The 17090-nt window shown below is 37.6% G+C and overlaps 1 protein-coding gene across 1 annotated transcript; it reads left to right on the top strand.

The window, feature by feature from the left end:
• Positions 1-6392: 6392 nt before the first annotated feature.
• On the top strand, positions 6393-11617 carry LOC125676032 (temptin-like). Its single transcript, XM_048913926.2, has 3 exons — positions 6393-6649; positions 6764-6914; positions 11380-11617. The coding sequence occupies exons 1-3, from the start codon at positions 6467-6469 to the stop codon at positions 11445-11447; spliced, it is 402 nt and encodes a 133-aa protein (XP_048769883.2). The 5' UTR covers positions 6393-6466; the 3' UTR covers positions 11448-11617.
• The last annotated feature ends 5473 nt before the right edge of the window (positions 11618-17090 follow it).

The raw sequence follows: 17090 nt of genomic DNA, 5'->3' as shown, positions 1-17090 counted from the left end.
AAACGAATATCACACCTTAAGGCATTGCAGAGCTACATGTATATACTATGTACCAGTGATTAAATCGTTAAAGCAACAAGGTGTTTAGAACAGTGTGTCCCCAGTACACAAGATAGCATTAAGTGATAATAATGAGGAGAACAATGAAGAGATCCGTCAACACCCATGCTTCTATGTGTGGTTCCTGCATCTGTAGTGAGTAAAGAGTTGCACATAGATATGTATAGACACGCATACATGTATGTCTTTACACATCAACGCATACTTACAAATAAAATCAAAATAGTATATCAATTACTATAAATCAAGAGTTAGATAATTTTTCTTACATGCAGGCTCCAGGGCCACAAAAGTAAGACAAGATAATTTTGATGCAATGCAAATGCAATGCAAAATCTGCCACTAACATTCTAAACTATTTCTAAGGAAATACACGGGAATTGTAATATAACGGGGTTTTTTGGTCCCCCACCGCAAAGCGGAAGGCAATCTAATTAAAATTAGATCCTTTGATCCGCCCATTAATATCGCTACACAAGGATCTAACAACTCCCCATTAGAGGTCATCTCAGATTGAACTTTGTTGAGAAAATAGCAGCCAATCAAATTCTAATCTCTTGACCAATCAGAATCTCGCATCTAAAGGTCAGTGGGAAAAGAGGAAACAAATATATTTATACCCGAGAGCCTAAACTTTGTGTCTGGTATTACGTACGAAACAGTTCAACAACTTCAATTGTTATAATAGTTTCACAAAGATTCACAAACCTGCGGTGATCTTAAAACTCCTTTCTTTCTAGTTGGTGAACTCGGGAGTTTGGGCTTTGGACCTGCGCCTACTTTCCCTGAAAACGGATATGATGCTATTGATTTCTTTCTTTATATTTAATGATTTTCTCGACTTTCGTGAAACACTTTACACAAACTCCCTCCGAGTGTGGCGGCAACTCGATGATCTTCTGTATGGTATCCCTTTTCTCATCGGTCAGCCTAAGTTTCAGCTTCGAAAGCTTCTTCCATGTCGCAGTACCGTTTCGATCAACTTCTTTTATTAGAAATGAAAACCCGCACAGACAACAAGTATTACATAAAATATATATCCTGTGTGGTGTGGACGGTGAGGCTGGTATGGCCACAGCCATTTTACTTGTTTATATATATGTTCGGAAGTCGTCGTTCCGAGAATATACAATCGCACCGAAGATTCTCAAGCCGATCGCTGATTGGTCAATGCAAAAGTTCAATCTGAGATGACCTCTAATGGGGAGTTGTTAGATCCTTGTGTAGCGATAGTAGATGAGCGGATCAACGGATCTAATTTTAATTAGATTGAGCGGAAGGGGACATAGAAATGCCGGTGTCTGTCCGTCCGTCCTACTTGACTTTGTTGACACAACTCTTCAGAAACCGTTCAACAGATTTTGTTCAAATTTTGTAGGAATGTTAGTCACTATATATGTAGTTGATCATATTGTGCCGCCATTTTGATTCGACAAATTTTACAGGAGTTATGGGACTATGAATTTGTGCATTCTACACTATAATAACACTGTGTGGACACAACTCCTCCAAAGCCGGTCAACAGATTTTGTTCAAATTTTGTAGGATTGTTGGTCACCATAAGTAGTTGATCCTATTGCGCCGGCATTTTGATTTGACAATTTTTACAGGAGTTATGGGACTTTGTTGAATTTATTATTGACTTTATTGAATTTGTGCATGCTACATTATAGGAACACTTTGTGGACGCAACTCCTCAGATAAAGCTGTACGGATTTTGTTCAGATTTTGCAGGATTGTTAGTCACCATACGTAGTTGATCATATTCTACCTCAAATTTGATTCTACAAATGTTACAAGAGTTATTGGACTTTTGTGCTTCGACTTTTTTGCGGCGATGGGGGACATATGGCTACGCGTAGCAATTTTGTGTTTTATATAAAAATGGAAACCAATCTTGGTTTATATTAAAATGGAAGCAGGAAAAACTATCTGAAATACCCACTTTATAGAATAACATCAATACTATCATTTTTCCAAGAACACTTGTGCTGTTTTCAAAAATTATAAAATATAGTTGTATGAAATATCATTCAAACATGTCGATACACAAATGTGATATGGAAGTCATATTATAATAAGTACAATATTTGAAGTAGAAAATAATAAAATGATACCTACCGGTATATGAATGCAGGTGTTTAGAAATGATATATCTGCCCATTGATGGGAAACGAAAGAAAAGTATTTTAAACATGTAACACAGTTCATATTAATTCATTTGAATTGTCCACTAAGTGAATTTCTCACAATCCAAGCTTCGTATGCACTGTTTGTTGATGTCCTATTCAAATATCAGTGTATTCAAGCATCGTATAAAAATACCGCGAGACCAATCGAACACACGTTATACATCGTATAACAATACCGCGAGACCAATGCGAACACACGTTATATAAAACAAACCATCAAGGCCCACAAACTGGAGAGATGATATACTGTCTATGGCATGTCAAACGTTGCAATATTTGATCTTTTCCATTTGTATTGTATAATTTTCCATTTGTATTCTATATTTTCTATTTGCATTGTATAATTTCCATTTGTATAGTATATATATTTTTCCATTTGTATTGTATAATTTTCCATTTGTATTGTATAATTTTCCATTTGTATTCTATAATTTTTTCGCGTTTGCATTGTATAATTTCCATTTGCATTGCAAAATCTTTCATTTGTATTGCATGCGAGGGATTGTTTATTTTGATTTGTTACGAAGGATTTCATTAGTTTAGGTCCCAGCTGTAGGTGACGTACCACAAATAGACTTACTATGCTACATGTACATGTACGGGCACAGTGGCGTAGCAGTGGGGGTTCTTTAACGTGTCAACGCCTGTCGCAACACAGGATGTCTGCTTTTAAGGTCACAATTATCCGAAAGATCCGTGATTCTCACTTTTAGATAGCAATGCGTATGGGAAAGTATTAACTATATTTACGTCTGAGGTCTGATGCAGCAATGACACGAGTAGAACTCGAACATGCTACTTCACGGTTACGAACCAAAGGGTATATCACTGAACTACCGCGATTGATTCCATATAAGGACTAGTTGAACATACATGTAGCTAGCAATGAGGAATCTTGCACCGGGAGACCCCCCCCCCCTCCCTTTACAAATATGATATTTTGTATATAGACGTCGAAAAAAGCATGCATGTACGTTTTATTTTGTCAGAACGCACTTGTTGCAGGGGACTTCCTGGGGCGGATCCAGGACTTGCGGTTACGGGGGCGCCACTTTATGAGGCAGGGGGTCTGGGACCGCCTTGAGGTGGTCCCAGTGGGTCCAGGGGGCGAAGCCCTCGGAAGCTCCTGGATTTTATAGGGCTTGAAATATGTCATTTTTAATAAAAGGAAATTAGTAAAATGACGCAAATTTTAAGGGTTTCTGGAAAAATTAAGTTCTCTCAATAAAGTAATTCAAGAAATCAAAAGATTTTGTCATTTATTTCTCCGGGAATGGAAGAAATTATTGCTTCTTTTATCGTTTAATACATTTTTCTAAACAAGACACCAAGATTTACTTTAAATTTGAAAATTTTGAGGGGGGGGGGGCGACTGCGCCCCCTTATATCCGCCACTGACTTTGCCCCCCCCCCCCCCCTTCTGCACCCCGCCCCCTCCACCAAGGCTTTGCACTGGACTCACTAGGGATCTTAAGACAGTCCCCAGACATCCAGCAGTTTACTGCATCCTTTCTTTCAGAATTATCTAGATCAGCCAGTGGTTAAATAGGAGACTAGTTTGAATATGCTGATCACATTGGACGCATAAAAGCGATCAATTAAGGGTGGGTGGGTGGGTTACGCCATTACACTTAGCAAATACGGTACATTCCTGCGAAACGTGGCTCCTGAACTTTACCTCTTCAACATCTCGTGCATTACCAAATTCGATAAACGATAACTTAAGATTAATCCATTGAACAAACTCGATGTTAACAATTGGTGGGGACCCAAGGGCCGAATTAAGTTCCCCGAATCTACTGAATTCTGACTAAATAAAAATGTGCATTCTTTTCTGGACAGTTCTATTTTTTTTTTAAATGATCGGGGGGAGGGGGATTCGCCATTACTAGAGCTTGCTACGTATTTTTAAAAATAACTAGTCCTCCATGGACCTGGTCGTGGTAGCTCAGCAATATATCGCTTGGTTTGTGGGCGAGAGGTCGTGAGTTCGAGAACAGTTACTGTCATTGCCGCATCAAACCTAAGACATAAACAAAGACAGTGATTGCTCCTTTGCCAAACAGTGAGAATCACGGGTCTTTCCGTAATGACCTTAAAAACAGATATTCCGTATCGCTGCACAGGCGTTGGCATATGGCATGTCAAACGTTGCAATATTTGATCTTTTCCATTTGTATTGTATAATTTTCCATTTGTATTCTATAATTTTCGATTTGCATTGTATAATTTTTCATTTGCATTGTATAATTTCCATTTGTATTGTATAATTTTCCATTTGTATTCTATATTTTCCATTTTTATTCTATAATTTTCCATTTGTATTCTATATTTTCCATTTGCATTGTATAATTTTTCATTTGTATTGTATCCAGGGAATGTTTATTTTGATTTGTTACGAAGGATTTCATTAGTTAACATCACTAGTGCACTACATATGTAGACGTGCTTAGCACACAGGGCCTTAGCAATGACGGTTCTTTATCGTGCCAATATATACCTAAGAAATTTGTTTTTGTTTGATAGATATTGTTAGTTGGAAAATATGTTTTGTCTTGTACAGTGTATATCAATATCAGGTGGTGAGGTTTTCTGTAGTGCTTTACTGTACGTTTATTGTTAAGACACTCATAGAGAGAGAGACCGACGCAACGTGACTACTTCATTCTGTCTTTATTTGAATGAATGAATGACAATTATTGACCATAACGCCTAACACCAACGTGATTATCTTATCTTTCATTTTTAAAGTATAATGAAAAAAAAAAATGATTTAAACACGTACAAAGTTACTCTTTTAAAAACAGGTTTTATCGCTTATTTGTACTAAAAAAAAATCACGATAGTGAAAGAATAATTCACTATAGAAGAACCAGTTCCTTTGTATATACCAACTATACACATCTAGCGGTCAGAGGGGTTCGATCGCCGGTAGCCAGATAGCACGGTTGGTAGAACAGATGATGAAGGGTCCCCGATCGCGAGTTCTTTTCCCGGTATAGTCCGTTGCATTTTCTCCCTTCCTGTTATATATGGTGCCATAGATCATTCCCTGGAACTGACAGGTGAAAATGCTTACCAGGCCTAGGGGATAAAGATCCTGAGTTGCTGTCTTCCAGGTGTGAAGACATTATGGAGGGAGGAATGTGACGGTCAGACGGGTTCGATCTTTGACAGATAGTTTGTGAAACCCGGTCCAGAGGTAAATAACAGCGATTGTAGACAAGCGTCCACAATTCAGGAAACGGTGCGGTCAATTTCTAAAATAAAAGGCAGCTTACAGACAAGGCAGCTTACAGACAAGGCAGCTTACAGACTCACCAGTCTCGTTTAAAGTCAGCATTCGGCAAGTTCTATGATCGTGATTTAGATAATAAGATGCTTTCTTGGTTTGTTAAAGGTCGCAAACACTGCAGAAAAAATGCATGTGGGTTATTCATTTTTGTTGTTGCAATGTTTGCGACCCTCATATCCCTTTTAACAGATCAAAGAAACACATTTTATTATCTTATTTTCATATTTTTATGTATTTCATTTTTATGATATAATTACATTGTGTACTTCCAGGAAGGACGTAAAATATAGTTGTCTACACGTAACAGCTGAAAATGATCCGGCTTGTCTCCATATTTATTGGTAATTTTGATGGCTGAATGATGGTATTAAAGAAGAACAAATTCTAAATGCATAAAATACACCATCATAACAAGAATGAGTAATTATATTTCTTTATGAAATTGCAAGTTGATCTACATGTCTGTGCACACCTATTACTATCTTGTATATCAATGCTAGATGATGAGGTTTTATGTCGTGCTTTACTGTAAGTATATTGTTTAGACAATGCTAACATCTTTTTTACGGAGAGAGGATGGATGGGCGTAACATGGCTACAATTTCATTATTAGAAGAAAAGGGGTTTTTTTTCTAAGGTAAACCAGTTTCCATGCTTTCATGCTAGATCTAGTGTTAGAAAAACGGGAAAAATTTACTACGTTTTTTTTTAAAGAATTTGGTTTGCTGTCCTCTCAAATTCTAAAGTGAACGATACCACCTGAGGCACAGACAGTTCACTTAAGACTGTAATCTATATCAAGAAAAGAATGTTTCTATTTTTGTTGTGACCTGTAATTCGGTCAGCTTTTCCAGATAATGAATGATCTGTTAACGGTAAGCACAGAAACACTGACCTACCGGTATAGACTCGGACCAAAATGTTGTCCATCTTTCTAACAGTAACCTGCTTCTTTTTCATGGGGTTTGGACATCCCGGCTATCGTTTAAAGATTCCAAATGGAATAAATGTTCCAAACCCTTGTACCAATGTATTCGGACTGTGGAATGCAGTCGGCCATACCATAGAGATTGGAGGAGGGTCACTCAATCCGTTTGGTAAGGTACAGTCAGCAAGGAGTAGCACTCTGCGGTAAGGAGGGTGATAGCTACAATGTATCATGCCCAAATCTTCTGTCAAATTGTGTTATGCTTGATTGGGATTTTTCTGGATACAGGATTTTATGGAAACTAATGGGACTTGGACACAGGAGCTATGCATGAAGGATTCGGATTCAGATGGGAAAATCAATGGCCTTGAACTTGGGGACTTTAACTGTACGTGGTTTGAAGGACAGCCGCCCATGGGGGATCCAACAGGTCACCCAGGTATTGAGAGCTATTACACTACTTATTAATTGTAACCCCCATCTACCAATGCACTTACTGACCAGCAAATTATGTACCAGTTCAAATCCATGTTTACTTTCTACTTACAAGACAGGGGAACTGTATGTTTGTAACCAAAGACTCCCGATTCTTAACATAACAGTCTTTAAAATCCTAGTGTTGTATGCATAAATTTTTCAGAATTTTCTTAAGTATATACTTAAATTTCTTAAGCACGTTCTTAGCTATGTAAGAGTCTTAAGTTCCGTTGCATAAAACTTCTAAGCAACATGCTTAGTCATTCTTAGTACAACGTATTTTAATTTACTTAAGTACACCGTTGCCATGCCAATAAAGTCATTTCTGCTTTCGCTTTATTGTAAACAAGGGCATGTAAATTGTAAATGATGGAGAAATAGATAATTAATTATGTGAAAATTAAGTCAAATTCATTAAAGGTCTCACCTTGATGTACTGACCATGTTTAAATTGATTGGATCACAATATTCGTACGTTATCAATATTTATTTGTTTATTTGGGGGACGCTCCCCAACCAACCAAAAAATAAGATATGAACCAAATTGGACGACTGATGAATGTTATAAAAAAGAGGTTCCTGAGAGAGAGAGAGAGAGAGAGAGAGAGAGAGAGAGTGGCGGAATATTGCCGACAAAATCACCCTACACCTAAGTATGCGAACTGTTGGAGAAGTAAATGTAGAAAAGAAGAGTCACTAGGCCTGCATGCTTCCGTCAAGATCGACGTCTATTTTCTATACTTCATAATTCGTGATTAATATAGAATAACCATATGATTCTACTTCTCAGGCGTGCAAAATACAGGGGGAGGGGAGTGGGTGGTGGTTACCCCCCCCCCTTTTGACACAGAATTTTATTCCTCTCCTGTAAATTATTTTTTTTAAAACCACTGAGTAAAGTCTAAAATGTGTGTATTTCAATTTTATATTTGCCGAGTTATTTCGTTTGACTGGACCATTTAAAGGTACTTTGATGTACATGTACTAAGGTAATTGGAATATGTACCTCTGCATTCATTTTCGGACAGTGAATAGAGTTTACACAAATAGTCAATATCTGATGTCCAATTTCTTACCGCTTTATATCTATATTTTGCCAGTTGCGTAATATGTCAAGGTTTACATAGCTTTTACACGTGCAGACACACTGTAATTTATGTTCAAATCCGTAATAAATTCAATATCTTCATGTCTGCCACAGTTGTCAGTGAGGACCCTGGATCCAAGCGAGATTTAAATGTCATCTTTTTAATGATTTGCATGTTAGCCATTTTGAAAAAGTTTTTAAGCAATGTGCTTAAGAATTGAAGACAGGTGAAGACCATGCTCAACTTTAGGTATATACTAAGCATATACTTAAAAGTTAAGAAGTTTTATGTAACCTGCAAAGCAATATGCTAGGGAAAATTCCAACCTGCTAAGTAGGAAATTCATACTTTTAAAGCATATGCTTAAGGACTTAAGAATTTTTATGCATACGACCCCTGCTTATACTCATATGCAACGTCGAAAGGTTCCTGATAATAGTATATGATAATTACACCATTGTTTTCATAAAAGTGGATGATAATTACACCATTGTTTTCATAGAAGTGGATGATAAGTACACCATTGTTTTCATAGTAGTGGATGATAATTACACCATTGTTTTCATAGTAGTGGATGATACATGTAATTACACCATTGTTTTCATAGTAGTGGATGATAATTACACCATTGTTTTCATAGTAGTGGATGATAATTACACCATTGTTTTGATAATGGTGGATGATAATTACACCATTGTTTTCATAGAAGTGGATGATAATTACACCATTGTTTTGATAATGGTGGATGATAATTACACCATTGTTTTGATAATGGTATATGATAATTACACCATTGTTTTCATAATAGTAAATGATAATTACACCATTGGTTCGTCAGCAATAAACTTTTACCGTTTCATTGTATCACATTTCTCGATATAGGCACCGTGTCGCGTTAAACCATTTAAAATGAGATAAAAACATATACTCATTAAAATCCTAAAGCCAAACATATAATTATGGAGAATGAATTATGGGAGATGTACGTATTGTATAAACAATGGGAGCATGGGAAAACTTTCTGCATAACTGGTTTTTACGATTATGCAAATCACCTCGTGTTTCCATTATTACATATCACATAACCTTTAATTGCTCTTTGGGTCTCATCACTCAGAGTTGTATATTAGTGATCAATCCATTTTGGACCCGCCTTCGTCCCGGGGGTCATAGAGCGGGCAAACTTATCTCTACACTACATTACTTTTGAGTGAAAATATTCTGACGCTGAAAGCGAGCTTTTCTGATCCGTATGTCCGTCCGTAAACTTAAAGGGAAAGGCAACCCAAAAGATTTTTACATGATACATGATAGAATTAATTATATGATAAAGATATGTCATACTATTCTGTTGACATACGGCCTAGATAAGCTTTAGTACTAATTTGAAAACGTTAAAAATTGAAATTCCCGCTATCTATAGAGGCTGCCATGATATGGAACTCTTTTGTATTCAAGACCACAAAAATCAATAATTTTGACGTCACACCGTCTGTTTCGGTTTTGGTGAGATTCTAAGATCATCAAAGATGTGCATGTGGTAGATCTTACGAATAAATAGGTTGATGCCTTCCTGTCAAACAGTTAATTACACTATTGCGAAATTCACGATCCAACCAATTCATTTGAAAAGAAAAGACTACATAAACTGTGGATCCATCATTTGCGTAATGACAAGTTGAGGTTCGAGACATTTGTATGAAGAAACGTTTACCGTCTGCCTGGTCTGCGACTCGACTGAACGTCTTCTTTTCTTAATTTCCTCTTGCGAAAGAACGGACTCATATCTATACGGTTTCAAACTTAACTGTTCGTGACTTGTCATGTATACAGTGCTGCTGATGAAATAAACCGGAACCGACGGTGTGACGTCATAAATTAAACATCAATGGCCGCTCTCTTAGCGGCAGGTAATTTAAAATACATGATAGATTAATATTGATTTAATTGTTAAGCAAGGATTTTTGTTGTTAAAGACTGTCATTTACGGTATCAGTAAGTAATACTTTATTCGTAAAAGCAACAATGTGGTTAGGGTTGCCTTTCCCTTTAACATTTTCGACTTCTTCTTCAGAACCACAGGGCTAATTTCAGACTAGCTTGTCACAAAGCATGCTTGGATCAAGAGGATTCAAGTTTAATCAAATGAGGTACCACGTCCTTTTTTGCGTGGACATAGTAAAGATTTTGTGGCATCTTTTAAAAAATTTCTTCGAAAAAACCACCGGACCAAATTCAATCAAACTTGGATCAAATCATCCTTGTGTAAAGGGGATTCAAAATTGTTCGAATGAAGGGTCATGCTTCCTCCAAGGGGAGATAATCAAGAAAAGGCAAAAATAGGGTGGGATCATTAAAAAATCTTCTCAAGAACCACGTGGCCAGAATGTTGAAAAGTTGAAATTTACATGAAAGATTCCTGACATTGTGTAGATTCAAGGTTTTTTCTTCAAATCATAGCCCCTCAAAGGTAGGATGGGGCTGCAATAGGGGGTCAAAGTTTTACATGATGACATATAGAAACATCTTTTTCAAAATTCTTCTCAAGAGCAACAAGGCCATCACCACTAATATTGATCAATATGTAAGTATCCCCAGGTAGTGCAGATTCAAGTTTGTTCAAATTGCAGTCCCCGAAGTAGAGTGGGACAACAATAGGGGATCAAAGGTTTACATGGGAACATTGTATAAATAGTAAAAATCTTTAAAACTCTTCTCAATAACAGCAGGGCGATGAACACTCATATTGATATGCAAGCATTCCCAGGTAGTGCAAATTGAAGAACTACCCCCGGGGCCACAATACGGGATCAAAGTTTTATATGAGAATAGATAGGAAAACATCTTTTAAAAAATTTCTTCTCATGAACAGCAGGGTCCTGATTAGTGGTATTGATATGCAAGGATCTTCAGGTAGTTCAAATTCAAGCATGTTCAATTCAGGGTCCCCAGGGGTAGAATGGGGCCATAAAAGGAGGTCAAATCTTTATGTGTGAATATACAGGAAATTAATTAAAACAAAGTATTTTCAAGATTGTCAGGGACACACTAAATCATATCAAAATGCAATTGTCCCTAAGTTGTACGGATTTATGTTTTTGTATGCTCCCGTGACTAAAGTTGGGAAGGGGGTAATTGTTTTTGTCCTGTCTGTATGAAACGTGGTGTGTTCTACGTGCATGTTCATATCTTGTATGTTGGGGGAGGGGGTTTACAAAGCAAGTTATTAGCGGTCGTGTATAATCTACATACATGTACATGCACATACAATTTGATACATGAAGCACCGGTGAGTAGTTGAGAAAAAGCTTGTTAGCTTTATATACTTCTCTGTTGCAGGAATATGCGAGCCTATGGACGACCCCAAGTGCATTGAAATCAACAAAGACATATCATGCCTATTTTAGATTCAAATATAGGTACCGGTCTACACATTCAATAGAGGAATTGTTTATTTCATGTTGCAGACAGAATTGTTAGTATCCCTAATTTGTTTTCAGAAATAAAACTACAATATATGTGTGTAGTATTGATACATGTAATCATGATCTTCAAATAAATCTGTGATCCTTCCTTACGATATCTTTTATGGATTATTTTTCATTTCGAATATGACAAAGTTCCACAACAGAAAAGCTACAAAAAAAAAAAAAAAAAAAAAAAAAAAAAAAAAAAAAACACGAAAGGTTCATGTGACACAATGCACACCTTACGACAGTCGTCTTTCTCGCACATTCAATTGGAACACTGATAGTTTAGATATTCAATTGGAACACTGATAGTTTAGATATTCAATTGGAACACTGGTAGTTTAGATATTCAATTGGAACACTGATAGTTTAGATATTCAATTGGAACACTGATAGTTTAGATATTCAATGGGAACACTGGTAGTTTAGATATTCAATTGGAACACTGGTAGTTTAGATATTCAATTGGAACACTGATAGTTTAGATATTCAATTGGAACACTGGTAGTTTAAAACTTTGAACTCTTATTGAGGCGCCAAGCTGGCTCGGGCTTCATTGTGTGAACAAACTATTAGCATGTTTGCATTTTAATTTGACAAATCATATCTACCTATGTGTAATCTTGGTTGACATTGGGCTCGGCTGAATATTTGGACTGACGCCTTCACCGAATCTCAGAGCAGTCCTTCATAATTCATGTCTGAAAATTTACTTTCAGCTTCGGTCAGTTCTAGCAATTAATGTACACTTAGGTGACACTGCTGTTCGCTTCAAATAAGTTATTTGACTATCAAACTAACTGTCTATCACTTTTAATTTTGTATTGCTTACCGTCTAGGTATAAAAATCCCAAAATGATAATAGGCACTAAATTTTCCGTTCAAATGAAGACTTCCACGGCACAACATTTTATCTTCTAGAATTGAAGAGTTCCTATAGTTTGCTTTATCAAGTTACTGATACATTGTATCTCTACATACCAACTTACATTTCGCTAATTTAAAAACAAACTATAGGAACTTTTCAATTTTGGGAGATAAAATATTGCGCCATAGAAGTCTTCATTTGAACGGAAAAATTAGTGATGGTTTATTTTATGGAAATTACATACTTAGACGGTAAGTAATACAACATTAATAGTGATACAGATTTGGTTTAATAGTCAACTGACTGATTTGAAGCGAACAGCAGTGTCACCTAAGTGCACATTATCAATTGCTAGAACCGGTCGAAGCTGAAAGTAAATTTCAGACATGAACTATGAAGGACTACTCCGAGATTCGGTGAAGGCGTCAGTCCAAATATTCAACCAAGCTGAATCTCAAACGAGATTAATGTATGTGGTTCTCGAGATTAAAAAAATCTTTGTATTCACATGCAGAGATGTTGCTTTTATGTTTCTCCAAGCTCCGGCTCTGGGACACTGTTTAAATAAACTTGAATTATCCTTGCATTTTAAATTGGCTATTGGTACCTTTGTGGATCTCAATTAAAAATGCGATTCCTTTCTATGTAACTCAAATTAGCCGAAGATTCATTTGATCATGAGGTTTTCTGATCAAGATTAGCGCATATTAGTGTTTATTGATATTTGTTTCCAGAGTCTTCCCGTATAGAATATACAGCAATCGCTTGAACTCTTTTTTTTACACACTGATTAAAAACATGCTCTAGGTGCATCATTATGGTAAATTCTCTACAGTAGAGGAACTTTCAAACAAGTCCGAATGTTGTCGAAAACTGTAAAAATTAGATCTTTTCAAAAGGAGGTAAAAAATTGCTTGTAGCAAGCCATAATGTTTTTAAGAGTTTCTGGTACGTAGAGTACTACCCGAAGTTCAATGTCTGATAACAAACAGTTCGCATAGTTTTCATCAAGACCCCCTCCCCCAAATAAAACAACTTGATATGATGAATATTTACCAATATCGATTATCATGCATGCATTTTCTAATGTTTATGTAGTTTTCAAACGCCTACAATATACTACATGGTTGTTTATTGTGTCAAGTACAATGTCATAAGTCCAACCGGACGTGTTTTATCAACTTCGATTTATTATCCCAAGTCAACCATGTAGACACTAGCTTTAATTCAGCAGTATATCTATGCGCTATTTTTGTTCCCACGTGTAATTAGCTTCTTTGTCCTGAGGAAAAAAGAGAGACAAATTTCATTGTTTGTGTCGTTTGGTCTATTTATTTTCCCCTTTGACCTTGAATCCACTTTGTTGATCCGACACTTTGGAATAGTAGAGTGTTGTTGGGTTTGAGTGCTTTATATACATGTATAAGAGGCCCTTTATACACACACAAAACTCACGACCTGCGGAACCAAATCTCCTAGCAATAACTGTATCCCAATTCCATTCTCAATGACTGTGTAGCGTGTGACTGCGTGGCGAGAATTCCATCGTCATTGAAAGCAAGTTTTTTGACTTGCCTACATTGTAGATGGTCGAGCGGTCTAGAGCGCTGGTTACATGGTGCTAGGAGATTTTGTTTCGCAGATCGTGAGTTACACCCCGGGTAGGGGCGGAAGTGGGTATCCAAATAAAGTGAAATTTTCTGTGCTTAATATTAAACATTTCTTCACTTGGGGCACTTATGTTCATTCTAGAGTTAACTACTACTTTTGTGCTTTATATATATATATATATATATATATATATATATATATATATATATATATATGAGTGCAAATGTCACATTGAAGTTTAATTTTTTACCTGTTTCCTTTGTACCTTCACTCTCTTTCCTTCTCTGAATTACCTTCAATTATCATTGTGGTCAATCGTTACTTTGATGAGCCAGTTGGCTCTAAGAAATAAAGAATTGAATTGAGTCATAAGTAATGATGTCTGGGTATTTGTATATATACTACTCAAAGTTTGATAAGGATCACTAGGTTATATGTGTGTAATTTACCACTAACATAACAAAAGACATAAATTTGACTCAGAAACGTGTTTACTCAGGTTATGAATGAAAATTCATGAACGGCATCAATACGGAATGCTTGAAATCTGATAACAACACCAAAAGGCATTTCATTACAAAAAGTTAACAGCAAACCAGAGAAAGAATTACAGTTTTGTGGGATAGTCCATCATTACACTTAGTCGATGAAGTGTCAATACCGGGTATGGCCTCCCCTTGCATCAATGACGGCTTGCCAACGTCGAGCCATGCTGTCAATAAGCACCCGGATGTTTCCAATGGGAAGGTTGTTCCACTCTTCCACGAGGGCGTTTCCGAGCTGCCAAAGTTGTGGGTTGTGCTCTACGGCGTGAAAGGGCAACCTGCAGCATGTTCCATACATGCTAAATCGGGTTCAAGTCCGGCGAGCGCGCTGGCCAGTCCATACGGACAATTGTCTCCTGCTGAAGGTACTGCTCCACCACCCTGGCGCGATGAGGACGGGCGTTATCATCCATCAGGATGAACTCAGGGCCAACAGCACCAGCGTAGGGTCTGACGTAAACATCGAGTATCTCATCCCGGTACCGCACCCCCGTCATTGTTCCTCTCTCCAGGACATGAAGATATGTTCTTCCATCCCTGCTGATTCCACCCCAGACCATGATGGAACCACCACCATAACGGTCATGTTTACTGATGTTGGCATCATGGAAACGTTCACGTTGTCGTCGCCACACTCGGTGCCTCCTGTCTGTAAAGTCCAAACAATACCTGGACTCATCGGTGAACAGAACTTGAACCCAATTGTTCTGTGTCCAAGTGACATGATCTTCAGCCCAGTCCAATCGCTCCCGCCGGTGTCGAACAGTCAGAGGGACTCGAACACATGCCCTTCTCGAGTTGAGACCTGCATTGTGAAGCCGATTCCGTATCGTCTGAGTGGACACATTCACCCCCGAGGCGTTCAGGAGGTCGTTACATAGGCTGGTTGCTGTCCAGAAGGGATGGCGTCGTGCCTGAAGAGCCACAAAATGGTCTTGGCGTTGGGTTGTCGACCTCTGACGACCATCTCCATGTCGGTGTGCTGTTGTACCAAAAGTTTGCTGTCGGTTCCAGGCCCTGTTTACAACGCTCTGGCTGACGTTTAGTGCATTTGCAACGTCACGTTGTGAATAGCCAGCGTCAAGCATTCCAATACATCTGTCCAGTTGTTCTGTCGTCAGGCGACGCCTTACAAGTTGAGGGGGCATTGTGTTGATAAACGTAATGTAAACACTCAAGTGAGTTTGAAATTTTAGAAAGAATCAGACACCGATGCCTGAGTGAAAATCGTGCAATGGTAGCAAAAGCATAAACTGTGATGAGAAACGCATTTCCCATGGCATGAAATGCACGTGCAAGTTTGTTGAAGACGTTTTTGATTTCACTTGGACACAATATTGCCAGTTGTGCAGTTATTAATTTTTTAAACAGAAAAATATCTATGATCCTTATCAAATTTTGAGTAGTATATAATGTGAGGATCTTCACTCATAGATATCAGGATATTTGCATGACGTGCGATTTACGTATAAAAAGGAATATTCTAGTACTTGAGAAAGGATTCCGAGTGCCAATGCCTGTCTTCATGAAAGATTTAGAATAAGTCATATTTTTTTCTGTGATACAGCAATGGTTCATCAAACGCAAAATATAATTAAGAATTATCATTCTATTATCTAAAAGTCTCTTTTCAAAAGCATTCATATATAATAAGATAAAGTGGTAATGTTACCAAGTAGATATCAAAATACTGTAAACGTAAGCATGGTAATCTGATGTACATTTCCATTCATGGAATTATATTTCTTTTGTTTGTTTTGTCATTTGTTGTAATTATGACAGCTCATTTTAAAGAATGAAGACAAGTGCAAAATCACTTAACCATGCCATCCTCCCTCCACTTAACCCCGACATCCTCCCTCCACTTAACCCCGACATCCTCCCCCTCCACTTAATCCCGCCATCCTCCCTCCTTCAATTAACCTCACCATCCTCCCTCCACTTAACCCCGACATCCTCCCTCCACTTAACCCCGACATCCTCCCTTCACTTAATCCCGCCATCCTCCCTCCTTCAATTAACCTCGCCATCCTCCCTCCTTTACTTAACCCCACCATCCTCCCTTCACTTAATCCGCCATCCTCCCTTCACCTAACCCTGCCATTCTCCCTTCACTTATCCCCCTCCTCCCTTTACTTAACCCCCCATCCTCCCTTTACTTAACCCCCCTTATCCCTTCACTTACCCCCCCCCTCCCTTCACTTAACCCCTGGTTATATTTATCTTCATTGGACTATTGCAGCTTTGATCTACTTCAGGAAAGTATTGTGTTCATACAGCAATGTCATATCAATGCTGCTTACAATGGGTTTGTCTTATCAATGCTGCTTACAATGGGTTTGTTATATCAATGCTGCTTACAATGGGTTTGTTATATCAATGCTGTTACAATGGGTTTGTTATATCAATGCTGCTTACAATGGGTTTGTTATATCAACGCTGTTACAATGGGTTTGTTATATCAATGCTGCTTACAATGGGTTTGTTATATCAATGCTGCTTACAATGGGTTTGTCGTATCAATGCTGCTTACAATGGGTTTGTCTTATCAATGCT

Source organism: Ostrea edulis, chromosome 3 (genome assembly GCF_947568905.1).
Source record: "Ostrea edulis chromosome 3, xbOstEdul1.1, whole genome shotgun sequence".
Lineage (NCBI taxonomy): Eukaryota > Metazoa > Mollusca > Bivalvia > Ostreida > Ostreidae > Ostrea > Ostrea edulis.
This window is presented reverse-complemented; position numbering and strand designations above follow the sequence as displayed.